At 44.6% G+C, this 19,168-nt stretch overlaps 2 protein-coding genes across 13 annotated transcripts in view; one reads left to right on the top strand and one right to left on the bottom strand.

The window, feature by feature from the left end:
- Positions 1-7,080, bottom strand: part of Fbh1 (F-box DNA helicase 1) — a 40,796-nt gene extending 33,716 nt beyond the window's left edge. For 2 of the 8 annotated variants that reach the window (XM_038332390.2, XM_038332388.2), the window contains exons 1-2: positions 6,075-6,198; positions 480-573 (exon numbers count right to left, since the gene is read on the bottom strand). Coding sequence is in view for 2 of the 8 variants with exons in the window: in XM_038332384.2 (XP_038188312.1) it covers positions 6,652-6,721 (70 nt within the window). In the remaining 6 variants the exon portion in view is untranslated. Of the gene's footprint in view, positions 1-479; positions 574-6,046; positions 6,216-6,651; positions 6,878-6,941 lie in introns of those variants that run through there. The other 6 variants (XM_038332391.2, XM_038332385.2, XM_038332384.2 and 3 more) reach the window with 6 other exon arrangements.
- Ankrd16 (ankyrin repeat domain 16) lies at positions 6,517-18,815 on the top strand. 5 transcript variants are annotated; one of them, XM_038332393.1, is made up of 7 exons: positions 6,519-7,604; positions 8,585-8,805; positions 10,656-10,698; positions 13,183-13,291; positions 14,055-14,216; positions 15,652-15,730; positions 16,629-18,815. In XM_038332393.1, the coding sequence occupies exons 1-7, from the start codon at positions 7,291-7,293 to the stop codon at positions 16,784-16,786; spliced, it is 1,086 nt and encodes a 361-aa protein (XP_038188321.1). In that variant the 5' UTR covers positions 6,519-7,290; the 3' UTR covers positions 16,787-18,815. The 5 variants fall into 5 exon arrangements, with proteins under 5 accessions (XP_038188325.1, XP_038188321.1, XP_038188322.1 ...); XM_038332394.2 differs by having other exon boundaries at positions 15,652-15,752; positions 16,629-16,827; XM_038332395.1 differs by having other exon boundaries at positions 7,469-7,604; positions 8,497-8,805.
- Positions 18,816-19,168: the final 353 nt, after the last annotated feature.

Consider the following 19,168-nt stretch of genomic DNA (forward strand, 5'->3'; position numbering starts at 1 on the left):
ACCCTGGGGAAGAATTCTCCAAGCAGCCTGGGTTCTTAAAATTATTGCTTTAAAAAGAACCTCCTCCACCAAACACCCATGAGCTACCACCATCTGGAACCATTTTAGATTGCTATGTGATTTAAAAATAAAAGTTTTACCATGAGGTCATTTCCTATTTGGAGCTATTTGTTATTGCAACAAACTATATGCTAATAATTCCAGGATTACTTGAAACCAACACCAAATAATCCTGTTGTCCCTTTGTCTTTATTATTCATACTAAAAACTCTCTAGAATTTACAGACTATAGATATAAATGGACAAGATGTAGAGTTAACTTCTCATCATTAAATACTTGCTTTTAAAATTAAAAAACAAAATCAACCAACCAAGCAAACAAAACAAGACAACTCCATAGTACAAGGTTCCTAACTGGAGAGAACACTGCTCTGGACACCAAATCTAACTTTGCTAATTAGAGAACAGTGCCAACCTACCTCTCCTTGGTAGCTTTCCTCATGCCTTGCACAATTTTCTGATGGATGGGCTCTGAAGATGTTTAGGTAGACAGAAACCTGACCCTGGTGTCGCCTGTGGAGGTAACACAGGTGCAGTGCAACAGAGTCCATTATTATCATGATTCTGGTATTTGAAAAGTCCAATGACAGCCAGTAAAACTGAGTCCAAATAAATATGGTTAACTGTGTTATCCCTCAACTCTAAGGATCCTCTTAAGCCAGGAAGTACTTAGCAATAACACAACTACTCTGTACATTTCTGAGATGCTTATAATGCTTTCATAAATATTTATTAAAGTATACCTTATAGAGATTATTGTTTTTATAGATCTTCATTGTATTATATTTTAGCAATTATTTATGTAATGACAGTTTAATGTTTCTACTCTGAAGCTAAATGTTTTCTGTAAGATTTAGTGGGAAGGGGAAATGAGGAATTTACTAATACCCAGCACCCTCCATATGTAACACCATAAATAAACTGTTAAATGGATGAAGAGCTGCACAGCTATAGGCCTGCCTTCCACAGCGGGGGCTGTGCTGGCCTCCACCATCTTACAGCTCCTTAAGGCTCTCACGTCATCTGCAAAGTAATCACAAGATTCTTCAATGAAACTGGGGCTCAGCAAAGACCTGCTCCAAGTCACAGCTGAGCAAGGGCACCAGGGGCTGGAGATGGCTCAGTGGTAAAGAGCCCTGGCAGCTCTCGGAGATGACCAGAATTCAGTTCCCAGCATCCATGTTGGGCAGCTCACAGTGGCTTGTAATTCCAGCTCCGGGGTGACCAATGCCCTCTTTTGGCCTCTACAAGCACCTGCACACGCCGATGTGTACACACTACACACAAACACACACACACACACACACACACACACACACACACACACACACTTCGTATTTTTTCCTAACTAATAATACCAGCACCAGAACTTGGTTTTTCTGACTCCTTGGTCTGCTGTGCTTTCCACTCTAACATTCTCCTCTTCTAGGTCCAGAAAACTTTACAGGAGGTTGGAAAAATGTTAAGTTAGTGGGACATAAAGATATATAATTAAAGACAAATATCATACGTACTCACTCATAAGTGACTTTTAGACATAAAGCAAAGAAAAATCAGCCTAGAATTCACAACCCCAAAGAACCTAGACAACAAAGAGGACCCTAAGAGAGACATACATGGATCTAATCCACGTGAGAAATAGAAAAAGACAAGATCTCCTGAGTAAATGGGAGTGTTGTAATCATGGAAGAGGGTAGAAAGGGGGAGGGGAGAAGGGAAGAAACCGGAAAAAAAAATACAGCTCAATAAAAACAATTTTTAAAAAAGGATTCATAACGAATCCTAGTACTCAAGAACTGAAGGCTAGCCTGAACTATGCAATAAGACTTCACCAAAAACCCTCAAGTTGAAGTCTTATACCATTAAGACAACAACACTGTCACAACCAAAGATAGCTGATATATTCTAAAAACATTAACTGCAAGAGAAATGTCACTAAACAAAAACAGAGCAAAAAGAAAAAAACACAAAACAAAACAAAACAGAAACAAACTAGGAAACACAGGAAGAGGAAGACATCACAGGCCGTTCTCATTCCCCTTTCTGGCTTTCAATGTCCCTGTAAAGACAGAACCTACCAGCCACCACATCCTGTTCCTCTAAACGCAAAGGTCCACGTCAGCTGGCCCAATCTTTGCTAGACTGGCTGGTTAGCAAGCCCGTGGTACCTGTCTTGTCTCCCCAGTGCTGAGATTAGAAGGCATACATGGGAATGCACGGCTATTTATGTGGTGCTAAGGATCCACTTTAGGTCCTCATGCTTGACTGGCAAGCACTTTACCAATTGAGCCATCCATCTTCCCAGCTCAGAAGCCTCAATCTTTTGCAGTCACCTCATACCCTGAGGTGCCTACTACTTCCTTAAGAACAGCATCCATTTATTACAGCAAGAAAGGATAGGCTCGGCTGTTTATTCTGTGTTCCTCAGAAGGAATGACAGAAAAGAAACAAAAAGGAAGTTCACTATTTTCTGTCCACAATATGCTTTTATGTATTTGAAAACCTTTTTCTACTATGCATTTCCTCCTCAGTCTCTTCGTGTATCTACCACATCTCAGATTTACTATGAACTTCATGAGAGCATGCCTTATGGGATCCTTGTTGCTAATGCTATTTTAGACATTGGAGAGCATACAAAAGTAAGCAAGCCTGACCATAAGGCAGCCAACAAAACAAACACAAATTGCTAAACATACAGCAATCCAAGCACTACATAAATACACACATAAGGGCCTATGGTAGTAAATATAATTAGGTTCATTGGAAGAAGCTCCATGAAGAGTCAAGTCGTAAATGACGAATGGGATTCAGCTAGGCAAAAGAAAACAATATGAGAAAAAACAAAGGCATAGCAAAGCACCATGTGACAGAAAAGTCTCATTTCTTCAGAATAAAAAGCTAACTAATAGGAAATGATAGATAACAAGGCTGGAAAATGAACTTGGAGCCAGAGACTACAAAGGTCCTCTTATATACTGCTAAAGAAATTGGCTTTTCAGGCAGATCTCTGTGAGTTCGAGGCCAGCCTGGTCAACAACAGCTTGTTCCAGGCCAGGCTCCAAAGCTACAGAGAAACGCTGTCTCGAAAAAACAAACAAAAACAAGAAAGAAATTGGCCTTTTACCCCATCTGAATGGAGATGGAAGAGGAGTGGATGGAAGGGTGGAAGGGATGTGTTTGGGGGTGGGGAGAACTGTGGTTGTTACGTAAAATAAATTTCAAAAAATGACTAATAAAAAAAAGAAGTCTCCCACTCTCAGTGTATGAGGGTCAATATGTGATTTAAGCTGTAGGAGTGTGTTTTTACAAACTTAGGTACCATAGTGTTTGAGGGCACAAGAATTAAAATGTTACCATGTATTTGGGGACATGTTAAAAAATAAAATGTGCATAGGCAATTCAGAGTATCATGTAGTTTTTAAAGCTAGGTCATTACACAATCAAGTTTAGATAGACATGGAGATTGTCAGCAAAACAAATGAGAAAGTCATGGTACCAAGCTAAGCAGGAATTGGAGAGGGCCTGAGAGCAGAAGCGGGATAGAAAGGACAGGTGAGTATCAACAAGGTGATAAGACTAAGAGAAAAATCAAGGATAACTGACATTTCTTATGGAGCAGTAAGAGAAATGGCATCATTAGCTATGTTAAAAAGCAAAGGAGAGGGGCTGGAGAGATGGCTCAGTGGTTAAGAGCACTGCCTGCTCTTCCAAAGGTCCTGAGTTCAATTCCCAGCAACCACATGGTGGCTCACAACCATCTGTAATGAGATCTGGTGCCCTCTTCTGGCCTGCAGGCATACATGCAGATAGAATACTGAGAATATTGTATACATAATAAATAAATAAATGTTAAAAAAAAAGCAGAGCTGGGCGGTGGTGGTGCACGCCTTTAATCCCAGCACTCGGGAGGCAGAGGCAGGCGGATCTTTGTAAATTTGAGGCCAGCCTGGTCTACAAGAGCTAGTTCCAGGACAGGCACCAAAGCTACAAAGAAATCCTGTCTCAAAAAACCACACACACAAACAAACACACATAGACACACACACACACACACACACACACACAAGCAAAGGAGAAATAGCTGGTTTAATCATTTTTCCCCAGAGAGAATTTTCAATTTTAAAAATAATTTTTCACCAGGCATGGTGGCACACGCCTTTAATCCCAGCACTCTGAAGGCAGAGGCAGGCGGATCTCTGTGGGTTTGAGGCCAGCCTTGTCTACAGAGCAAATTCCAGGACAGTCAGAGCTATTACACAGAGAAATCCTGTCTCAAACAACAACAATACCAACAAATAATAATAATAAATAAAAATGTTTTCAGGGTTTTTTCTTGTGTGTTGTGTTTTGGTTGTTGGTTGGTTTGCTTTGCTCTGCTGAGGTAGGGTCTTAGAACAAGGTCCGGCTAAGTGCAGGGAGGGCAAGTGTGTGCACCATATCCAGATCATCGTTTTTAAAGGTTCTGTCTTTGTTTTTAAGGGAATACCCAGGTAAGCTCCAGAAAAGTTCTATGAAACGTAAGAGCAGTCTTCAAAAAGCATGCTACTGGCCAATGACAATATAAGAGCTGGTTTTGGTGATAAGTTCTAGAAGTTATTTCACAGCCAGGAGAGCAAAGACAGAATCTAAATGTGTCTCTGAACTAAAGTCAGCCTGGAAAAATAGAAGAAAAAAAAAAGATAGTAACACATTTGAAATTAGAATCCAAATAGTTTTATGTATTCACAAGTCAGGAAACATGTTAAGGAATGGGTTCTTCAAGGGCAACACCCAAGTGCCACAGATCCACGAAATACAACAAAAGTCAGGTAGAAAATTCCAATTCCAATAAGAGCAAATGAAAATTGAGACAGTAAAGGCCCAGGCCACAGACTCCAAAGTACTTCACTAAAGAAATGGGCAGCTCAACCAGACAGAGCAGCAATAGCCCTATTCACAAGCTTAATGCACAAATACCCACTCCTCTCCAGATCTCTAGGACTGTGGAGCAGGTTCACAGATTCTGCCCCCATCTCCGCAAAGGAAAACACATACCTCAGCAAATTCATAACACAGAGGAGGGCCAGAATCTTATTTGGAACATTAATTAAATAATCAATTGTCCTGGATTTCAAATATTTCATCCTTTTGTGAACCACAGGTCTCAGTTTTGTTTAAAGGATGGGAAACTAGAGATAGAAGGCAAAAGCCCATCATTTGTACGGAAGGAGTAGGTAGCCCAGGCTAGCCTCAAACTCAAGGTCCTCCTGCTTCAGCTTCTCCTGTGCTGGAACTTACAACCACATACCATGCAAAGAGACAAAAAGTTTGAAACTACCAGATGCCTCAACTTCCCAAAACGTGGTTAAAAAAAAAATCACTAACTTCATTAGCTCTTAATGTCCTCGCCTCTAAAACCAGGCTGCCTATGGGCTGTTTATGGAACAGACAATGACAGACACTTTGTGAACCAGAGTGCATGCTAAATGCAGAGAACTTGCTTTTAGGCCCGACAGCAACAACTTCCATTTTATTCCTCAAACAAACAAAAACATCATCAGGTTACATGTCCAGTTCCTCGAAAGGAATCCAACAAAGATTGCTCGGATCTCAATGAGTCCTCCAAAGGCCCCCCAGGCCTTCTTCCATCCCCTGAATCATCACCTGTTCAGGTTGTAGCAGGTGAAGGGGTGGCAGACTACCAAGGCAAACACAAACGTCGGGAGCAGAACACAATGACTCGCCCAAGGTCAAAAACAACATTACAATGTAGCCAAGTCAGGCATGCCAGCAGCAGAGGCTACTTCTCGAGTGCTGCCCCTTCCGGAGCCTCAGGGAGCCGCGTAGGGGAACCGGTCTGCAGAGAGCCCTGGGCCTGCACCAGCAGGCCCACACCTGACCATCGCGGGCGCGGCCACCTCCTACACCCACCCTCAGCTCGGGCCCCACCCCCGAGGCCGAGACCCCTGCGCTGGGCCCCACAAGGTGAAGTTTGCCCGGCTCGCACCCCACGCCAAGTCCACGATCTCACGCACTATGGTGGCCCGGCTCAGGACCCCGCCGCCGACACCACCCGGTCGGTGCCGCTGGACATCCAGCCTTCCCCCGACCAGCAAACCCCTCCTTCGGCTCAGACAGTGAGCGGAGACGGCTGCAGACTTCCTCCGCGAGCTCCGCCCCTTCTCTGCCAAGATGCACCCTCCGCCGGAGACGACGGACGGACCCGTGAACCAGTCGAAACTCGGAACTGGAGGGGCGAGCGGACAGACGGCTTCTAGAGCCAATCCGTACGCGAGGCGAAGGGGGCGTGGCTCAAGGAACTGGGTCACGCCCCGTCGGTGCTTCCGCTGGCGCAGAGGAGGCGAAGGAAACTTTCCCAGAGTTCCTTCGCGCTCTCTGGGTTCCCGCGGGGGACGAGGCGACGGCAGCGGGCGGGGAGGGGGCTGGGGTCCGCCGCGGATTGGGTGAGGAGCGGGCAGAGCACGGGGGACACTGTTTCCACCTCCAAGAGGCCCCAGAAACCCTGCTGTTGGGAGCCTGGGCTGCCCGAGGTCCCTGCTGTGCAGCTCAAAGATTAGGCTGTGCAGCCCGGCAGACATCCCCACAACACACCTGAGCCGGGTAGGCTCCAAAGTAGTAGGCAGTGTGCTCTCGGCACGCTCCGGTCCTGCTGCCTTTGCATTTACCACCGGAGTAGCCCGAGACCGCGGCTGTGCGGCCCGGCAGACATCCCCGTAGGCTGTACGGTGTAGTGCCGTACGGTGCGAGGTCAGGCTGCAAAGCCCCTCTGTTCCACTTCAGGGCTGCGTGGCACATCGACACACTCCATTTTGTTAGGTCTTTCGTCCCCAGATCTCTTGGGTGCAAGGGACAGCTCTAGGATGTCAGATGCATGCCCTTACCCCAAGCTGCACGGGCTCCGGGAACCCAAGGACCCACCCTGACGAGTCTGCATGTTTGGAGCGCGGTTACCAGAAAGACCTATGAGCGTGCTTGTTGTCAGTCCGGTCGCCTGAGGAGACACCATTCCACGTTGGAAATTGTGACTTCTAAACCAGGGCTGGAGTCATAAAAAAGACGCTTACTGACAGCATCCTTCTGCGGGGCGGAGCGTCCGGGAGAACGGTCACGTGGAGGAAGCGGAAGCCCTAGCCATCTCATCTTCGCCGAACCTATCGTCGCACTGTGTCTGTGTTTACCAGGACTGGAGCACTATCTTCCCCCTACTTTTGTCACGCCTGGTCTAGGGTGATGGCTCCGCCTGGGGATCCACGGCGCCTCTGCCGGCTGGTGCAAGAGGGCCAACTGCGCGCCCTGCAGGAAGAGCTGGAGGCGGCGGGAGGCTGCCAGGGGCCAGCTGGGGACACCCTTCTCCACTGTGCGGCCCGCCACGGGCGCCAGAACATTCTGGCTTATCTAGTGGAGGCTTGGAGTATGGACATCGAGGCTGCCAACCGAGACTACAAGCGGCCTCTCCACGAAGCTGCCTCAATGGGCCACCGGAACTGCGTGCGCTACCTCCTGGACCGAGGGGCAGCTGTGGACTCCTTGAAGAAGGCGGACTGGTAGGTGCCCAGGGTTCAGAAAAGCTTCATCGCCACTTCCCGAAGAATCGCAGATTGTTGTGTATTTTTCAGTGTGTCCACTTTTCCTAGCTTCTAATTCTCACTCCAACCTTCCTCTCTTCGTAGGTTTGGCTCTTTCGTTAGGCCAGTTGTCCTAACTAATAGGAAAAAAAGGATTCTTCCCATTGAGAGACTATAGAAACGTAATCAATTAGTTAACAGATGAATTGTATTACTCATGCGCCCAGGATGTGTTCTTCTGGAGACATCTTGCTAAATTACTTGTTCACAATTGCATTATTTTAATTGACAAGGCTGCAGTGGATAGCTTTCAGTTGCACGTGCATTGAATGTTGAGCTGTATGCAATTTCGTCACATCTAACCTTGTAGAGCCACCAGCATGGTGGTGATACTCTTCCACCACACAAATCAGTTTCATTTGTTGCTAGGTTGACATCTTTGTGTGTGTGTATGTGTGCTATGTCTGGTTCCTGGGAGCCTGTTAACTTTTTTAGTCTCCTAACTTAATGAAGTTCCTGCCTTCCAAGTTATTTCAAATCAGTCAAAGCATAGTGGATGGGAAGTATATCAGAGGTGGTGATGCCTCCTAGCATGCACAAGCCCCTGAATTTGATCTCAGCACATCATGGACAGGAAAGCACCATGTAATTAAAAGCACATCTCCATCGATATTGTAAAATTGTTCCACTATATCTTGAGGGTTATCTGTGGTTTTTATCAGTTCTCTGCTTGGCTCACAGTTTTTGCCTCTCAGATAGCCTGCTCCAATAGAAACATGTGAGTCAGTTTCCCCTTGCTATGTCTCCATAGCCCTCAGAGAAGTCAGAGGTTGACGATCTAAGCTGTTTTCCTGCCCCTGCCCATCCCCAGGTTTTCCATCTCTACCAAAGACGTACATTCCCTGAAGGCCTGGCTTCTTCCAAATGCCTCAGCTCCTTTCCATCCTGGTTGACCTTAGGACTCCTCTGATGATAGCTTGTACAAGGAAGAACCTTGAAGTGATCCAGGACCTTGTGGAACACGGTGCCAACCCACTCCTGAAGAACAAGGATGGCTGGAACAGTTTCCACATTGCCAGTCGAGAAGGCGACCCTGTGATCCTCCGGTACTTGCTCACAGTCTGCCCGGATGCTTGGAAAACAGAGAGCAAGATTAGAAGAACTCCTTTACATACTGCAGGTATAGCCTGCAATCGCTGCTTTCTCCAGTTGGCTTCTCCCCAGCACTGCCTACACCTTGTAGTACAAGTCATCTGCAAGGGGAATGGAGGATTTAGAAAACCAGAAGGCAAGGCGTCAGAGCACCTTGGGATTTCTCGGCAGACTATAAGTTTGTAAAGTGGTGGAACCCTGGGCTCTCAGGTCACTATGTTAGTTCAGCTTTGCTATGTGTCTGTCTTACCCTTCCTGGTCAGTTAGATGGCAGGCTGGTTCTGTACCTTCCAAAGTCTGTGACCCTGAGTAAAGAACTTGGTCTGTGTTTGAGCAAATGCCCTTCTGAGCTTTTCACAGTGGTGATGATACCACATTGTAGAGTCTTGGCAAAAAGCAAAATTAGCGTGGAACATGTGGATAATGTACTCAAAAGTCTAAAACAAGAAAGTTGGAAAATAAGCCTGGCAGCATGGTGTATACCTCTCTAGTTCTAACACTCAGGAGGTTGAGGCAGCAGAAGCCATGTAAGTCTAAGGCCAGCTGAGCAATGTTGAGAGACCCTATCTCAAGTCCCCCAATACCTCTCCCCTCAAAGATAGAAATTTGGAAAATAATTCTTAGTCTAAGAGGCAGTTCACTAAAATAGGATACTGAGCTCGTACTATCTCTGAAGATCAATGCCTGAGATATGATCCAGTCCATACTGTCTGGGAACAAGCACCCAGCTGTTCTCCGGCCATAGCTGGCGCTTACGGACCAAGGAATCCTTCCTGAAACTTTTTGAGTAAGTAAGAAAAGTCCGCCTAGTTCATAAAATACTTGGCTAGCTCCCATCATACACACTCCCCAAAATATCACCAGTCATCAATCTGTCACTCACCCAAAAATAAATGGAGGCCAGGTAGAATCTTTTCTGTTGGGAATAGGTATCTTCAGTTGGAGGAGTAAATTTCTGGATAATTTTTATAGATTACTGTTAAATAGGTTACCTTCAAAATGTCTTTGCAGTTTTCTGGTTAGAGGCTACAGCAGCCTTTGAAAATCACATCACTAAGGTGGGGAGGTAGGCTTAGAATTGGAAGTTTTCCGTGAAAGTGCTCATAAGGATGAAATAAATAGTCAAGAGCATAAAGTGAAAACATTATTCTTTGTCATTTATTTGCTTGGGTTTTCTGTGGGGAGGGGATAGAACAGATATATTACCTATTTTAGGTTTTCCTTCTGTGAGAAGAGCAGGGCCGATGTGACTGAAGAGATGACTCAACAGCTAAGAACACTTGTTGATCTTCCAAAGGACCCGGGTTCAGTTCCCAGCACCAACATGGTGGCTCACAACCATCTCTAACTCCAGATCCCTATTTTCAAGGGAATCCATCACCAGAAATGCAAACAAAAGAGTTATACACAGAAAATAGAATAAATACATCTAAAGCAAAAAAAATTTTTTTAGAGCCAGGAGAAAGATATTTGTCCAATGAGTTACCTCTTCGGCTGTCTCGGTTACGGTTTCTGCTGCTGTGACCATGGAACTCTTATAAAGGAAAAGCACTTAAGTGAGGACTTACAGTGTCAGTGGTTAGTCCATTATCATCATGGCAAGACGTGGCGCTGGCTACATCTTGGTCAGAAGGCAGCAGGAAATGGTCTATGACACTGGGAGTAGCTTGAGCATAGAAGAACTCAAGCCCACCCTCACAGTGACACACTTCCTCCAACAAGCCCACACCTCCTAATAGTGCCACTCCCGTTGGGGCCATTTTCTTTCAAACCACCACACCAGCCAAGAAAGTTCCCCTACAAAGTTATACACTAAAGTTAGACTAAAAAGTTATACAGTTAAAAGTTCTGATTGTCTCCGTTCTTTTCCCCCCGCAGCAATGCATGGCTGTTTCGAAGCAGTACAGGAGATTCTTGATAGGTAAGAACAACATGGTAAATTGGCAGAAAGTATTTCTTAGTTATAGAGAGCTCAGTGTCCACAAACTGAACAGGGCCACATACCATTGCAAGGAATTCGGGGTTCCTGTAGGAGTGTGTGAGAGGAAGACCCAGTGTAAATTAGGAAAGACTGAAGAAATAAATGTCTCAGCACCAGCACAGCCAAAGCTGTGGGGACAACAGCAGCTGTGAGTAGGGGCAAGGGAGCTTTTTGCACCAAGAAGAAGAGTAGCACATTTGAGAGACAGGAAGTAGTTCGGGCTATACTAAAGTCTAAATGGTAGAGAATATGGAGGCTGTAGACCATTGCGTTTACTTTACGTATCTGAATGTTTTGCTTGCGTGCATATCTGTATACCATATGCATGCCTGGTGCCTGCAGTGGCCAGAAGAGGATGTCAGAGGGAATCAAACCCAGGTCCTCTGGAAGAGCAACAGGTCCTCACCGCTGCTGAACTGCCTCTCCAGGCTCCTTGTTGAAGGGTTTTTAAGCCAAGGGTCATAAGAAATCAGCAGTGTTGAAGCATCACCTGGCTACAAAATATAAGTGAGCCTGGGAGGAGAGCAGGTTTCTGTGAAATGGTCTCTTCGGTTGATGAAGTGAAACGGGAGAAATGATGGTATCGGGCTGAAGAGATGAGTGTAGAGAGTGTGGTGGTTTGAGTAAGAATGCTCTCATGTATTTGAATGCTTAGTTACCAGGGAGAGAGGATTAGAAGGATTCGGAGGCGTGACCTTGTTGGAGGAAGTGTGTCATGTCGCTGGGAGTGGGCTTTGAGGTTTCAAAAGCCTATGCCAGGCCTAGGCTCTCTCTGCCTAGGGATCAGGGTGTAACTTTTAGCTACTGTTCCAGGGCTTGCCTGAATGCCACCATACTCCCTGTCGCGATGATGGTGAACGGAACCTCTGAAAGTGCAAGCAGGCCCTCAATTAAATGCTTTCTTTCCTAAAGAGCTGTCTTTACAGCAGTAGAACAGTGGCTAGGGCAAGAAGAAAGGTGGGTTGAGGGGTATCTTTAAAAAGCAGAAATAATAGGAATAGGCAGATAATTTGATGAAAAGGATCTGAGAGAGTCTGGGGATGTAGCTCAGTGGGAGAATGCTTGTCTAGCATATTCAAGGCCTTGGGTTTCATCTCCAGCACCATAGAAAATAAAGAAGGGGCAAGGGAACATGACTTTCACAGTGTGGCACCTGCTGAGACATTGGACACTGGAAGAGGAGCAGGGTTGGGACTGGAAGCATAATAATTTCACTTTGGAACATGTAGTGAGGAGCGGCTGGCTGTGTTCCCGCCGCCCAGCTCCCGACCGCCTGGCTAGCTTATGCCCCAAAATAATTACACGGAAACTGTGTTCTTTTAAACACTGCCTGGCCCATTAGTTCCAGCCTCTTATTGTCTAATTCTCACATCTTGATTAACCCAATTTTAGTAATCTGTGTAGCACCACGAGGGGTGGCTTACCGGGAAGATACTAGCCTGCATCCACCACAGAGAGGAGAGTCATGGCGACTGCTTGAGGCGGTTGCCTCACTTCCCTTCTTCCCAGCATTCTGTTCTGTCTACTCCACATATGTAAATCCTGCCCTATCAAAAAGCCAAGGCAGTTTCTGTATTAACCAATGAGAGTCCTCCATCAGGAACAAGTGGAGTAGTTGCATCTCTGTGAGAGATCAAAGCAGAGTTCAAATGAGTAGAGACAAGATGGGCCAGAAAGCGATGTGAGGCTTGGCCACACATGAATGGTGATGTGATGTAGTCGTGGAAAAGGTAACAGGTGAAAAAGAGCTGTGAACCCTGGGTCCTAAAAGCACGTGTTAAGCACTTGGAATCACAGATGGGACATATTTGCTTTTCCGCAAATTTATAAAATACTCTTCACTGAAGAAACGCTTTCAGTAACCTTTGTGTGTTAGGTCTGGGTAATGAAATAAACATAGCTCTTCTCTAGTGGCCTTCATAGGCTAATGAAGAAGACACTGTGTATAAATAATGCCAATCAAGATGGCTGATGACTAGTTGCCGTGGAGAATGGGTGCAGGGGAAGGTGAGGTGAGGATCATGATGAGCAGAGCATTAGAGGCTGCGTCAGTTGACCTGTGCACAGGGTGAAAGCAGCGACGGAGAGGAGCATATAGATGTTTTAAGTAGCCTGGCTGCAGAATCATATTTAGGTTATTGGTCAGGGAGAAAAGAGGAAAATAGTAAAGATGACTACAAAGCATCCAAGCTTCGTGAAGCTGAAGAAATGAAGGCTCCAGCTGTCCTAATAGAGAAGGTTAAAAGGGGAAGGTCCTGAAGATGCGGAACTCAGTTCAGGTGCTGAAGTGGTCATGGGAAAGTTAGCTCCAGATAATCACAGATCGTCTGTAAGGCACACAGCCTGCCTGCAGGCCACCCTGTCGCCTTCTTGGGTTGGAAATGGTGAATATTCACAGTTGTGCCATTTTGGATTTGACTCTAGGTGTCACTATGAGCCAGACTGTAGAGACAACTGTGGCGTCACACCCTTCATGGATGCAATTCAATGTGGCCATGTTAACATAGCCAAACTGCTCCTTGAAAAACACAAGGTATGAAGTGGTTCTGCTTATTCCTTTAGTTCTTCCTTAGAAATGTTCGATCTAGGGGCTGGAGAGATGGCTCAGAGGTTAAGAGCATTGCCTGCTCTTCCAAAGGTCCTGAGTTTAATTCCCAGTCAACCACATGGTGGCTCACAACCATCTGTAACGGGGTCTGGTGCCCTCTTCTGGCCTGCGGTCATACACACAGACAGAATATTGTATACATAATAAATAAATAAATATTTTTAAAAAAATGTTCGATCTAGGGACAAAACAGTACATCATTATTCAGTCGCTGCCTTCAAATCCTGCCTCCTCTGAGTTTCTCCACCTTTGACCTCTGTAAACGTACATGCATAAGTGTTCCCATCCCTAAAATTGTGACAAAATGTGATTTCTTCAGAAGGTCCCTACATGAATTTAGTGATCCTAGGGTTGGAGCTCAAGGAAAAGTACTTGTGTAGCATCCTCAGAATCTTGTACTTGAGCTAGGGAGGATCCAATAATCCAACATACACAGAGCAGTTAGAAAATTAAGGATTCGGTACATATTGTCACTTTGACTGTAATAGCAACAAACCATCCTGACAGAGCTTAAGACATGCTAGGCAGAGCATTGACTCAGCTACATTTTAGTTCACGCACTTAGAGAACAGAAGACATTATGTGCTCTGCCCAGAAGAACCGCACAGACAGCTGCACCAAAACATCTCCAGGCCCGGGAACCTAGCTTCCTCCGCTTTTTACATTGCCCCTCTTTCCCGTCTACTAGGCTTGCCCTTCAGCTGAAGATAGCCTGGGTGCCCAGGCTCTACACCGAGCAGCAGTCACTGGGCAGGATGAAGCCGTACGGTTCCTGGTATCCGGTCTTGGCATTGATGTAGATGTGAGAACAAAGTCCACCCAGCTCACAGCACTTCATTATGCAGCCAAGGTCAGTTGCTTCTCATGACAGCATTTCTTCCTTCGGCTTGGTTTGCTCCAGTGACAGACAGCTCTATAGTCTTGGCATCTGCGGCTCCATCTATAATCTTTATTCTTGAGATGTTTGTGATTCTGAATCTTTTAATTTCTTTAAATAGAAACATGACATTTTTTGTTTCTAGGCAAAAATGGAGAGAGGAACATTTTTAATTCTGTATAATACTTGGGCTTTATGTACCCCTTCCCACCCTTATTTTCAGGAATGTTATTTAAACCGTGGAGATGCTGAAGGGTGATGGAGGCCTTTTCAGTCGTCTCTTACATGTTTAAAGGCAAACTGTGGAACTCACTTTAGTGTAGTAAAGTTAATTGTTTTTATATTGTAAATAAATAAATAAATAAGGGGCTGGAGAGATAGCTCAGTGTTATGTGTGCTGGCTGCTCTTGCCGAATTCCCAGCACCACATAAGGCAGAGCTCACAGTTGTTTGTAAATCCAGCTCCAGGGGATCTGACTGACTTCCCCTTCTGGCCTCAGCAGGCACCTGCATACATGGGTTCACACACACACACACACACACACACACACACACAAATAAAATGATTTGCTAAAAATTAACAAATGAACAAAGACTCACTGTATGAAATTTGTAGTTCTTTCTTATATTGAAATGAGAATTTAAAATCTCTTTAACTAACACAAAGAAATTTTATCTACTGGTCTCTCCAATGTATAAAACATTAAAGATGTCCATAAATATTTCTGTTTTCGGAGCCTTGCTGATTATATATTGTTTAGAAGCTACGTGCCTTCGTTTGTTTTTCTAGAAGCAAGAGTACATGTTTTCTGACCAACGATCCCCACCACACTCCCCCAGAATACAAGGAATATAGATTCACGAAAGGATTGAGGGCGCAGTCCACGAATATTTCCCCCATAGACTGAATCTGAAATCTTTTTGTTTTTTTTTTTTTAATTTTATTTCATGTGCGTTGGTGTTTTGCTTGCATGTATGTCTGTATGTACGAGGGTGTCAGATCCCCCTGGAACTAGAGTCACAGACGCTGTGAGCTGCCATGTGGGTACTGGGGATTGAACCTGGGTCCCCTAGGAAGAGCAGCCAGTGCTCTTAACCACTGAGCCATTCTTAAAATTCCCAGCAATCAAAGAGTTTGTATGATTGGGAAACTTGGGGATTTTTAAGATCTATGTACTGCTGACCCTGATGGAACCTTAACCATATTAACCATCCTGGTAATTGAGTGTTACAAATATTTAACAGTTTCTGTGAGAATCATGGCTGATATAAATCGTCCTTAAAACAGGAAGTTTCCATACTTGCGGTTGGCTGCATCAAGAAGAGATTCCAGTGAGCACTAGAGACTGTTTTTAAAGGGTTGTTTTTGCCCTCATCATAGCAGTAATGAGTTTATTTCCACACTCAGGAAGGACAGACAAGCACCGTTCAAATGCTATTATCCCTGGGTGCGAACATCAACTCTAAAGATGAAAGAAATCGCTCAGGTACGGAATGCTAATGACTCGGGTACGTTTTAGTTGAAAGCATTGATGTAGGTTGAACACCTCAGTGGTGGGCTCTTACCTAATGTGCATGCTGCCCTGCATTCAGCCCCTATCTCTGAAAACCAAACACTCTTCCTTAAAATAGTATTTCCTTTGTAAAAGCTGTTGTAGCTATTGATACTGACATCACGGTTTTTGGTTTAGCTTTTTTGTTGTTATTAAAATTTTACATATATATGTATGTATATATATATTTATTTATTTATGTGTATTGGTATTTTGCCTTTACATGTGTAAGCACCATGTGCGTGCCTGGTGCCTATGGAGGTTGGATCCCCTTGAACTAGATTTACAGGGACTGTGAGCCACCTTGTGGATGTTGGGAATTGGACTGGGTCCTCTGGAAAAACAGCCAGTGCTCTTAACTGCTCAGCCCTACCTCCAGCCCCTTATCTGTAGACCTGGCTGTCCTCAGACTCATAGAGATCCTCTGCTTGTCAAATGCTGGAATTAAAGGTGTGTGCCACCACACCTTGCAGGTTTATTTTCTTTAGAAATATTTTCACCCCAGTCAGGTTTAAATTGTGATCCACTATAGGCCATCATGGGTAGGTTACGAACGTGTACAATCTGTAAAAGTGGGTAGCTTGGTGAGTGAGAGCTCTTGTAGCCAAGCCTGGCCATCTGTGTTTTAACCCCCAGGATCCATATAGTGAAAGAGAGCCAACTTGCACACAGTGTCCTCTGACCTCACTCTGCACATGCACTGTGACAAATGAACACACACACACACACACACACACACACATACATTCACACTCTAAGCATAGCTGAATAATCCAGTGGGTTCTGAATACAGTACATGTTCTCAGCATGGACCGATGTTGTCTCCCTTTAGCCCTGCATCTGGCCTGTGCAGGTCAGCACGTGGCTTGCACCAAGTTCCTGCTACAGTCAGGACTGAAGGATTCAGCAGACCTAACAGGCACCCTGGCCCAGCAGCTCACAAAGAGTAGAGATATCCTTCGGTACTTTGACCACACTGTGAAATCATAAGGATGTTTGAAGAAGGGGGCAATAAAGTTCATGGGAACTGACATCCTGCGTTTTCAGTTAGACCAGCGAGTGAGTTATTTCTCAGGCAGTGTTTTCTTCTTCTGCCATCCCATCATGTTCCTCTGCTGGAAGACTTGCCAAATGACCAAGACTCCTGGCATGTTGTATGATCTTGAAGGCAGCCATTTATTTTTTCTTTTTTAAACCATACTGGGGGTTGAAACCAGAGCCTTGCAAACGCTAACTAAGCCAGTACTGTGCCGCTGAGCGCCAGTGTCAGCCCCATACTTTGGTTTTTCTACCCTTCAAGTAGAATGAGATCAAATATTGAGTCCTGGGAATCCCTGGGAAGTATATAATGTGGATGAATGTAATATATATCCTTCTTTAAATGTATGAAAATGTAATAAAACTTGAAATATGAATTGCTGTTTACTCAAGCTGTAAAACATAATTGGCCTATTTAATTTTTTTCCTTCACGAGTTTTATGTGGTCATTTGGTTTCATAGCCAGGAAAGGTGTGCATACTTCACCCACAACGTTTACAGGGAATTGATAGACACCATTTTATCTTTTTTTTAATGCATGTGGATATTTTGCCTGCATGTATTTCTGTGTGCCACATACATGCCTGATGCCTTCTGAAGCCAAAAGTGGCTGTCAGACCCTGCCTAGGAATAGCTTACAGATAGTGTGAGCCTCCATGTAGATGTTGGGAATCAAGCTTCAAGCCTGGGAAAACAACCAGCACTCTTAACCACTGAGCTGAACCCTCTCTCCAGTCCCAGCTATAACATTTTAATCTTCAAGGGTTTTTGTTTCTGTCATGAGCAAGATTTAATCCTCATTAGTTTAGTATAGTCCAGCAGGTACTGTTACACACCTACCTCACTCCAGAATTGTGCTTGCCTTGGCAAATAGCAAAGACTTCCAGCTCCTCTTAATTATTCTCTTATGGAGTTCATACATCCCTGTTTCTAACCACCAAATAAATGTCCCTGTAGAAACACATCCTGCCTTGTAATCTCTCCACCATACACTACACATATGCTCATCTGAGATGGGATTGCCACGCTCCCTTGTGTCAGCGATCCCTTTGTTTCAGTACCTTTTGGGCCTGAAGATGATCCTGGTGTGTGATAGTCCATGCACGCATGTTGGGGCAGAAGATCCGCTTTAGCACACACACAAAACATTCTGTTCTTTCACGTTCCTAGTCTCTTCCCCTCCCCAGATTTGTAACTTTCCTAAGCTCTGAGTGCAGAGATTGGAGGCCTGAGCTATAATGCCTGCCATCTCTTGTTTGCTACTCTGAACACACAGTTCCCGTGTCTCACGTTGCTTCTGCCCTTTCTGGTACTAGATTCCATAAATCTTTACGACTACAGCCACTGCTAAAGTAACCCAGCAGCCAGAGATGACCGACAGTGATTATCACAACATTAATTGTAGCAAAGAAAGCCGTAATAATATGTGATAACAATACACTTTCACTGTAATACTCTATTAGAGATGGCTAATAGCAATGCAAATGATAATAATTATTCCCTCCTAATTATAGTTGCTTTCTTTATTTCCTTTGGGTCTCACTCTAAGAGTTACCTTCTCAGGCTTCCCTACCTAAAATTATTCCTTTCTTCAGCACTTAATACTTCCTTCTCTGTGATGGTTAGCTTTAATTGTCTGCTTAGGTGTTAACAGAGCCAGAGTCACCTTTAAAGGGAGTCTGGATGATTGATTGTTCTCATTGGGTTGGCAGGGGGTATGTCAGTAAGGAATTGTCTTAAAATTAAGTTAATTGATAGGGGAAGAGCCAGTCCACTGTGTGCAGCACCATTCCCTTTGGAGGGGGTGGTGTCCTAAGCTGTATGAGAGGGGAGAATTGAATGGAGCATAAACAAGCCGTTAAGTGGGCACGATGTATTCTTTCTCTCTGCTTTTAATTCTGGGTATGAGCTGACAGCTGTTTGAAGTTCCTCCCTTGACTGTAACCTGGAATTTGTAAGCAGAAATAAACTTTTCTCCTGAGTTGCTTTTTGTCAGAGTATTTAATCATAGCAACAAAATAAAACTAGAAAGAACCCCCTACCTTGTTTTTTCTTCTTAATGTTTACTGCTAGCAAATACATCATTACATTTGAGTAACTTTTCTCATTTCCTCTGTCCTCCATTGATGTTAACGAACTTGGGTCGGGACTGAGGCCCAGAGCAGCCCTGGTGCAGAGTAAGTCTATTATAGTGCGTTAGTGAATGTGTGGTAGTAGTGACTTGTATTTATGGTGCTTACTGTATGCTAGCTGTTGCGCCAAACAGCTTGCCTGGGTTGGCTAGTTTTGTTCTCTGGCTTTTGTACTTTATAGATGGTTATTACTCCATTTCAA

Source organism: Arvicola amphibius, chromosome 6, assembly GCF_903992535.2.
Source record: "Arvicola amphibius chromosome 6, mArvAmp1.2, whole genome shotgun sequence".
NCBI classification, from domain to species: domain Eukaryota; kingdom Metazoa; phylum Chordata; class Mammalia; order Rodentia; family Cricetidae; genus Arvicola; species Arvicola amphibius.